Here is a 9,927-nt window from a genome sequence, read left to right as displayed (position 1 = left end):
AAAGAAAGAAAGAAAAGAAATATAGTATAGAGTTCTGGGATGACAAATATTTTATGTCAGAACACTGAAAAGATTATTTCATTATCTTACAGCCTTCACTGTCACTGTTGAGAAGTTGGTGTCAGTCTAATTGTCACTCCTCTGAAGTCAATTCTGTTTTTCTTCTCACTGCCTATAACATTTTCTCTTTGGTTTTGATGTCTGCAGTTTCACTGTGATAGTGTCTAGATAGGCATTTCTTTTTATTTATCTGGCTTGAGATTCTCAGCCATTATCTTTTCAAATATGATCTCTGCCCCGTTCTTTCTCTTATATTGCTATGGGTTGAGGTGTTCCTCCAAAATTTAGGTGTTGCCACTGTGAGAGGATTAAGAGTTGGTTAGGCCTGAAGGTTCCGCCCTCTTGAATGGAATTAGGTGCCTTTTTTTTTTTTTTTTTCCCTGAGATGGGAGTCTCACTCTGTCGCCCAGGCTGGAGTGTAGCGGCACGATCTCAGCTCACTGCAATCTTCGGCTCCTGGGTTCGAGCGATTCTTCTGCCTCAGCCTCCCAAGCAAGTAGCTAGGACCACAGGCATGCACCACCACACCCAGCTAATTTTTGTATTTTTAGCAGAGACGGGGTTTCACCATGTTGGCCAGGCTGGTCTTCAGCTCCTAACCTCAAGTGATCCACCCACCTTGGCCTCCCAAGCATTTTGAGCTCATTCATAAAAAGGAATGAGGTACTAATTCATGCTGTAACATGGCTGAGCCTTAAAAACATGTGCTAGACACAAAAGATCAGCCTTCTTGATTGGCACACAGGTCACAGGAGCCTGGGATTACAGGCGTGAGCCACTGCGCCCAGCCTCAGATGCCCTTATAAAAGGGCTTGTCGGAGGGTGCCAATATTCTCTTGCCCTTCCTCCTTCCGCTATGTGAGGATGCAGTAAAGTGGCCCTCACCACACACTGCTGCCTTGATCTTGGACTGCCCAGCTTCAAGAACTATGAGAAATAAATTTCTTTTCTTACAAACTATAGTACCCAGGCTCAGGTATTCTGTTACAGCAGCACAGAACAGACTAAGACAGGTATCTTTTTGGAAATCCAATTAGAAGTATGTTAGGCCTCTTCTTCCGTCTTCCATGTCTCTTATGCCTGCCCTCCTAATTTTGTATTTTTTGTCTTTCTGTACTGCATTCTAGGTAATTTCTTCAGAGCTCTCTCTCATTCCACAAATGTTCCTTTCAGCTGTGTTTAATCCACTATTTTTACCCATCCACTGCATTTTAGATCTACAATCAGATTTTTCAGAAGTTCTATTTTATACTTCTTCAAATATTCATTTTACTGCCTGTTTTGCATTCATATTTTGAATCTATTCTGTCATTTCTTTAAACACATTAAAAAACTAGTTTTAGATTACATATATGATAGTTCCAACATTTCAAGTGTTTGGAGACCTGATTGTATTGGATATGACATCTATTGGTTTGCAGTCCTCATTCTTTGATAGTTCCAATGTTTCGAGTGTTTGGAGATCTGATTCTATTGGGTATGATACCTATTGGTTTGCAGTTCTCATTCTTTCTCATTCTTTGACAGTTTCAATGTTTTGAGTGTTTGGAGATCTGATTCTACTGGGTATTATATCTATTTGTTTGCAGTTCTCATTCTTTGATAGTTCCAATGTTTCGAGTGTTTGGAGATCTGATTCTATTCGGTATAATATCTATGGGTTTGCAGTTCTCATTCTTTGACAGTTTCAATGTTTTGAGTGTTTGGAGATCTGATTCTATTGGGTATTATATCTATTTGTTTGCAGTTCTCATTCTTTGATAGTTCCAATGTTTCGAGTGTTTGGAGACCTGATTCTATTGGGTATTACATCTATTGGTTTGCAGTTCTCTTTCTTTGCCTCTTCATATGTTTTTTAAGTTTTCTGTGTGTGATCTGATGTTACTTGGCACTTTATCTGTGGAATTTCTTCAAAGGATAGGTTGAAGATGCATTCTTTCACAGAAGGGCACACCCCGCCCAGGACCACTCAAATAAGTTCCTTGCCTGAAACTTTTCAGACCACATGGCATGAACTCAAGCACAGACTCTCATGCAAATCAACTTGTAATTACAATTTTCCCCTTATTCACTCAGCACCAGTGTTGAAATAGGTAGTTTTCCTCATTGTGCCCTTTTGTGATGAAGGTTTGTATTTGTAATCGCTGAGGGTGTAGGGTCCTTACTTTGTAGGCAACGGTCCTTTGTTAAGTCCTTCCACCTTGGGAAGGCCTTCTAGGCTTTGTCTCTCGTCTCCATTCTCCAAATGGCAAAACTGAATACACAAATTCACCAGGATTTGGCCAATACCCTCAGGGTAGAAGCTGACTTTACAGAGTGCTCCCTTCTCTAGATCCCAAGTTTCATTCTATGTTTGGCCTCTGAAGATTCCTTACTTTCTTGCCAGCTCAGCAATGTATTAAAATGTATGTATATATTTTGCCATTTATCCAGCATTTTAATTATTTTCAGTAGAAGTGTTGTTCATGGTACACAGCCTACCATATTGCTAGAAAAATAAGTCTCTGTTCCCTATAACGTATTGTCTCCAACAACGAAGATAATTCTGCTTCACAAGTAAATCAGAAATCTTTCAAATTTAGTTTAAATGTTTAGCCTTTTATGTTTAAGCGAGTAACTCATGATCACTTTCATCTCGGATTTATTAGACAAGTTTCACAATAAGGAAGAAAAGGCTCTCCTGCTTTCAGTTTTTCCAGTTTTAGCTTTCCCAACAAAGAATATTCATACTAGTTTACTGTCCACCCAAGAACATTATTCATAAAATTGGGATGGTTTTATGTCAAGAACAAGAATATGCAGCCTATAAGACAAACTGTCATTCTTTTGAAAGAGCCTGGAAATCATCTTAGTCCCCACTTAGCACCAACTAAACAGAGCACAGAGAAGTTCCAAAACATGGAGGGGGGGATGATACTGTGTCACTCTTGCTGGAGCTGCTGCACTCATTCCTTTTTTCTGAGACCAACTCTCACTCTGTCACCCAGGCTGGAGTGCAGTGGTGCAATCTGGGCTCACTACAACCTCTGCCTCCTGAGTTCAAGTGATACTTTCAAGTGATACTCCTGCCTCAGCCTCCCGAGTCGCTGGGATTACAGGCACACACCACCACACCCGGCTAATTTTTGTATTTTTAGTAGAGATGGGGTTTTGCAATGTTGGCTAGGCTAGTCTCGAACTCCTGACCTCAGGTGATCCGCCCACTTCAGCCTCCCAAAGTGCTAGGATTACAGGCATGAGCCACCGCGCCTGGCCATCTTTATTTTTTTTAATTGTGACAAACACGCACAAAAAACATAAGCATTTTTAAGTGTGTAGTTGAGTAGTGTTAAGTATATTCACATTGTTGTGCAAAAGATCTCTAGAACATTTTTATCTTGCAAAATCAAAACTCTACACCCATGTACAGAAATTCCCTATCTCCCCCTCCTCACGACACAAATTCTTACACCTAAACTGTATCAGTGATGCATCCATCATAAAAGCCATGATACCAGAATTTTCTAATATTTCAGGATCAAATTTAATTTTTTTATCCCCTTAGGAAGGTCAGTTCTTCATTCTATGATTTTGTCCATCTTTTGTTCATATTAAATATAGTTTTCTCTTATCAATTGATGTTAATTGGCTTTTGTGGGGTTTTTTTCAGTGAACTAGATAGTGTATTTATAATTTCAACTTTTATTTTTTATTCGTTTTTTTTTTTTCTTTTTGAGACATAGTCTCACTTTGTCACCCAGGCTGGAGTGCACAATCTCAGCTCACTGCAGCTTCCACCTCCCGGGTTCAGGTGATCCTCCCACCTTAGCTTCCCGAGTACCTGCGGCATGCCACCATGCTCAGCTAATTTCTAAATTTTTTGTAGAGATGAGATCTCACTATATCATCCAGGCTGGTCTCAAACTCCTGGGCTCAAGTGACCCTCTCACCTCAGCTTCCCAAAGTGCTGGGATTACAGGTGTGAGCCACCACAACCAGCCTCAAGTTTTATTTTAGATTAAGGAGTACATGTGCAGGTTTGTTACATGGGTATATTGCCTGATGCTGAGGTTTGGGGTACAAATAATCCTGTCACCCAGGTAGTGGGCATAGTACCTAATAGTTTTTCAGCCCTTGCCCCCATCCCTTCACCCTCTAGTCATCTGCCATGTCTGCTGTTCCCATCTTTATGTCCACATGTACAATGTGTAGCTCCCCACTTGTGAGAACATATGGTATTGGTTTTCTGTTCCTGCATTAATTTGCTTAGGATAATGGCCTCCAGCTGCAAAGGACACGATTTCATTCTTTTTTATGGCTGCACAATATTCCATGGTGTATATGTACCACATTTTAAAATTTAATCCACCATTGGTAGGCACCTTGGTTGGTTAATTCCATGTCTTTGCTACTGTGACTAGTGCTGTGATGAACATATGAGTGCATGTGTCTTTTGGAAGAATGATTTGCTTTCCTTGGGCTATATACCTAGTAATGGGATTGCTGGGTCCAATGCTAGTTCCAAGATCTTTGAGAAATCTCCAACTGCTTCTCATAGTGGCTGAACTACACATTTAATTCTTAAATATAAGTGGTTACACAACTCCTGAGGAAATGAGGCTTATTCATTTAAAGTCAGATATAAGTAAGTATTTTTATTACTAAAACAGTATTTCCTAAATCATATACTAGAATAAATAATTTTACTGCTGATTGAGACATTAAAGGTCAAACTCCAATTCTGCTCATGTTGCCAAAAAAAAAAAAAAAAAGTCCCATACTTTATGCAAAAACTATGAAATACTCAAGTAGCTCATACAAAGATCTTTTTTTTTAAATTTCTAGCCACGAAAACATCATCACTTTCCAATGAACAACATTAAAAATGTATAAAAACCTACAAATTTTAAATTTGGCAATTTAATATTTTACTTCAAAATTAAATTCCATTAATTCCAATTTTAAATATACTGCAAGTAAACTATTTTTGTCTGGTTTTAATTTTCTATGTTTACATTTTATTACAGTATCATTCCTCTTGTTCTGAAATACATCCTATATAGATGCTAAAATCTTCCCTAAATAAAACTTGACTGGATTAATTCCATTAAATTCCATATGGACAAGCTCTACAAACCCATCTTCCATATATAGCTGTTGATATGATTAGTTCCCATGGCTTCACGTCATAGCTCTTACTCATCATTTCAAATTTCACATTTTCACATGAGCAAACCAAACACTTACCTCTTTATACCATTTATATATAGGTCAATTCCACCAAACCTGGACAGAAAGGCAAGGTACGGTACAGTACCAGAGGTGCTAAGTGGGATCTACAGTCAAAGGAGAAGAATGAAAACATGTTACATATAACACATATTAGAAGCTGAGGCCATAGCACAATTGTATACTGAGTGTCACGTGAACTTCGTACATGACTTTGTATATATAGTTTAAAGGTAGAAAAAAATCCATTTTTAAATTAAAAATTCTACAAAGGATATCATTGGGTCACGTGGGTCAATACAGACTGCAGATTTAAATAAAAGTATTACCTCAATGTTTAATTTGCTGACGTTGATAGCTACACTGTGATTATGCAAAAGAACAGCTCTTAGGAAATGTACGCTGATGTTTTTTGAGGTAAGGAACTATGATATAAGCAACTTTCCCTCAAGTGTTTTTTTGTTTATTTGTTTTTGTTTTTATTTTTTGAGATGGAGTCTTGCTCTGTCACGCAGGCTGGAGGGCAGTGATGGAATCTTGGCTCACTGCAACCTTTGCCTCCCCGGTTCATGCGATTCTCCTGCTTCAGCTTCTGGAGTAGCTGGGACTACAGGCGTGCACCACACCCAGCTAATTTTTGTATTTTTAGTAGAGATGGGGTTTCCCCAGGCTGGCCAGGCTGATCTGGAACTCCTGACCTCAAATGATATGCCCGCCTCGGCCTCCCAAAGTGTTAGGATTACAGGCATGAGCCACCGCACCTGACCCCCCTCAAGTGTTTTTAAACATATATATATGTGTGTGTGTGTACATTGTTTGTGTATGTTGTTTGCATACACATACACACATAATGAGAGATCACAGGAGAAACAAATGAGGTAAAATGTTCACAACAGGTCAATCTCAGTGAGGGTATATAGGCATTATTTGTACCATATGAGTGCTATTTGTACTTTTCTTATTCTTGCAACTTTTCTTTTCTTTTCTTTCTTTTTTTTTTGGAGACAGGGTCTCATTCTGTCACCCAGGTTGGAGTAAATTGGCAGGATCTCAGCTCACTGCAACCTGTGCCTCCTGGGTTCAAGCAATTCTCCTGCCTCAGCCTCCCAAAAACCTGAGACTACAGGTGTCCACCACCACACCCAGCTGATTTTTGTACTTTTAGTAGAGATGGGGTTTCATCAAGTTGACCAGGCTGGTTTCCAACTCATGACCTCAAGTGATCCACCCACCTTGCCCTTCCAAAGTGCTGGGATTACAGGCATGAGCCAATGTGTCTGGCCTATTCTTGCAACTTTTCTAGAGATTTGAGATTATTCCTTTTTTTTTGAGACAGAGTCTCACTTTGTCGCCCAGGCTGGAGTGCAGCGGCACGATCTCGGCTCACTACAACCTCTGCCTCCCGGGTTCAAGCAATTCAGTTTGAGGTTATTTCTAAGCAAAAAGTTAAATTTTACTTAATAAGATATTTCCAAACAAGCATTACGAATCTAAAATTTAGATAAACATTAAATAAATATACAATCAATATAAATCTATTTCATCAAGCTTCATACAAATACACAAAGTACCATTTCCCATACAGCTGAATGGCTCCCAACTCTACACAATCAAATTTGTTATTTACTAAGCCCTTAAAATGCTGGCCTCAAAGCTTAGTGCGGTCATCGCAGTCTTCCCCAAAGGATGGATTGCTCTTTACTATTTAAAACATGTTTAACTAGGAAATGAGACCGGGGAGAGGGGCTCATAGGGTGGGCCTTTGTAAAGCCTTTTCCTGGAAAGAATGCCCGTGACTTCTTTTTCTGGTAATGCATTTTTGTAAGTAGATATAACTTTGAGCAAGCATTTCAGTTTCCCTAGCCTTGCAGAAGAAGGGCAAGAGCATATTAAACATGTAGTTCAAGGTTGGCTGCCCTCCCGGTTTTGGTAGTGATAAGAGGAAATGAGGAAGAGAAGAAACTTACATCTGCAGCGCTCACACTAAGTGAGTGGATGCAGGCACTATTCTCAGTGTTTTACATGAGTGGCACTAAAACCACCCTCAGAGGTGGTGTCACTTTCTACAACTCACAAAGCAGTACTATGGCCTCCCTGCCCGGCACTGCCATGAGTGCCAGCGATCTCTGTGAATCCAGAGCACAAGTCCATCCCACTGCACTAACCACCCTGCCCATGAAGAAAAAGAGAGTCCATCAAATTATTCAAGCTTTCATCGCATTTCATATTGCTGCTTGTAGTCTAACACAAATTCTAATGTGGTAAAGAAATTCTTGCCATGATCAGTCTCCAAAGCCAAGCCCCTTAGACAAGTAAAGAATCTAGTCCAAAAGGAGAGGCTCTGCTCAGTACTTGCCTTTTGGTGTTTACAATTCTGGCAAAAATGTTTAAGAATCAAAACCATCCATGGACGAATTGCTGAAAGCGAATTCTTAGAGTGGGGCTGGGGGAGGCTAGTTTTTAAATCAGTATCCATCATTGTGATAAGTATCTTGCAAGAAGACATTTTCTCCAACCCGGCACAACCACTGGGATGAAAACAGAACTTTGTTTTCCTTCTCTGGAACCAATTTACCAATTCAACTTCTTTAAAAATGGTCTCCATTAATATTCTGGGACTGAGGCCACATTTTTAAAAAACACTGAGTTTGCATCACTCTTAATGGAAACAAAGGTACGGACAGCAGATTACAAGCCAAACCTCCTCATACTTCTTGCCCTGGTCAGTCATTAAAACACCCTGACACTCAAACATCCTGACACAGGTCTTCAAATAAAATTGAAGCTAAAGTAAATTCAGACTATAACTGGAAAATTCTTTCCTAACTTTAAGGGGAAATTACCATGAAATCTTTTATTCATTTTATAAGTGTCCACTTAGGCTTACATTAACTACTAAAAAAGAAAGAGCATGTATCACCAAATGGATTCATCGTAGGACCATCTAGAAAAGCCACAGAAGCTGGGAAGTCCGTGGATGGAGAAGGGAAGCCCTGCCCTTCATTCCCAATGACCTTGGCCTCCTGCAATGCGCCACACTCCAGCTTCCTTGATTGACACACAGGTCACAGGAGCTTAAGGTTCTGGAAATCTTGCTTGTCATTTAGGATCGACTATCAAGACCTGTTTTTTTAAAAAGTCTTTGAAGTTCTACAGTTCTCAGTGGCTTCTTTTAAAAACAGATGTAGCTTTTAAAAACAGATACACATTTCATATTTTCTGTACTTTTGCTCTTCCTGCATAACTGACTAGCTTGGGAAGACTGTCAAAATTTTAAATTAACATTAGATCATGACTATAAGGACACATAGCAGGAAATAATATTTTAACTCTCCATTTGGCATAAAGTATCGGTTAAATCAAGTTTATGAGGAAACTGATACAATGTTTACAAGGATGAATGTTCTTTAAAAGCAAAAGAACATTACCATAAGACATGGCAGTTCTCCCCCAGGTATGTACCCAAGAGAACTGAAAACATATGTCCACACGAAAACTTTTCACATGAATGTTCACAGCAGCGCTAGTCACAAAAGTCAAAACGTGGAAACAACTCAAAGGTCCATCAGCCGATCAAAGAGTAAACAAAATGTGGCCTATCCATACAATGGATTATTACTCAGCCATAAAAAGGAATGAGGTACTAATTCATGCTATAACACAGATGAGCCTTAAAAACATGCGCTAGACACAAAAGATCATATATTGTATGATTCCACTGATGTGAAATATCCAGAATCTACAGTGACAAATCTGTGGTGACAGAAAGTACATTACTATTTTCAGATAAAAGTGGAAGGGAAATGTGGAGTAACTGCTAAGGAGGACAGTTTCTTTTTGGAATGATGAAAATGGTTTTCAGTCAGATAGTGGTGATGACTGCGAAACTCTGTGAATATATGAAAAACACTAATTTATACATGTTTAAAGGGTGAATTTTATGATATGTAAATTATACCTTAATAAAGCTGCTATTAAAAATGTAGACAGCAGGCCGGGCGCAGTGGCTCAAGCCTGTAATCCCAGCACTTTGGGAGGCTGAGACGGGCGGATCACGAGGTCAGGAGATCGAGACCATCCTGGCTAACACGGTGAAACCCCGTCTCTACTAAAAAATAACAAAAAAAAAAACTAGCCGGGTGAGGTGGCGGGCGCCTGTAGTCCCAGCTACTCTGGAGGCTGAGGCAGGAGAATGGTGTAAACCCGGGAGGCGGAGCTTGCAGTGAGCTGAGATCCGGCCACTGCACTCCAGCGCGGGCGACAGAGCGAGACTCCGTCTCAAAAAAAAAAAAAAAAAAAAAAAAAAATGTAGACAGCAATAAAGAGTGACGTGGAAAAAATCAAATGCACTTTTTATCCATTATTATAGAAGTAAATAAAGGTGAATTTTTTGTTTAAGGGAAGAGAAAAGTTCTGTTTTCCTCCTCCTTTTCTATCTTTTCTAGCAATTCAGTCCTAATGTCATTAGATGGAACAGAGGAAAATGACATTGCAGTGTTGAGGGAGCCATTAAAGCCCCGAGAAGAACATGGGGTGAGGATGTCATCATCATAGTGGGGTGTCAGTGCCTGTGAGGGTGCTAGAGTGCATTAGCATGATCTTGGCTCACTGCAACCTCCAACACCTTGGGCTCAAGGTCAGCTAACCTTTTTTTTTTTT

The 9,927-nt window shown here is 39.6% G+C and overlaps 1 protein-coding gene across 4 annotated transcripts in view; it reads right to left on the bottom strand.

The window, feature by feature from the left end:
• EFCAB6 (EF-hand calcium binding domain 6) overlaps positions 1-9,927 on the bottom strand; it is a 328,394-nt gene that overhangs the window by 271,333 nt on the left and 47,134 nt on the right. For 3 of the 4 annotated variants that reach the window (XM_011934784.1, XM_011934785.1, XM_011934783.1), the window contains one exon: positions 5,287-5,375. The exons of the other annotated variant lie outside the window; for it this stretch is intronic. In XM_011934784.1, the coding sequence (XP_011790174.1) occupies positions 5,287-5,375 (89 nt within the window). The remainder of the gene's footprint in view (positions 1-5,286; positions 5,376-9,927) is intronic. 4 annotated transcript variants of the gene reach the window in all.

This window comes from Colobus angolensis, unplaced genomic scaffold (genome assembly GCF_000951035.1).
Source record: "Colobus angolensis palliatus isolate OR3802 unplaced genomic scaffold, Cang.pa_1.0 Scaffold138, whole genome shotgun sequence".
Lineage (NCBI taxonomy): Eukaryota > Metazoa > Chordata > Mammalia > Primates > Cercopithecidae > Colobus > Colobus angolensis.
Note: the sequence above shows the minus strand (reverse complement) of the source record. Positions and strands in the feature narration are given on the sequence as shown.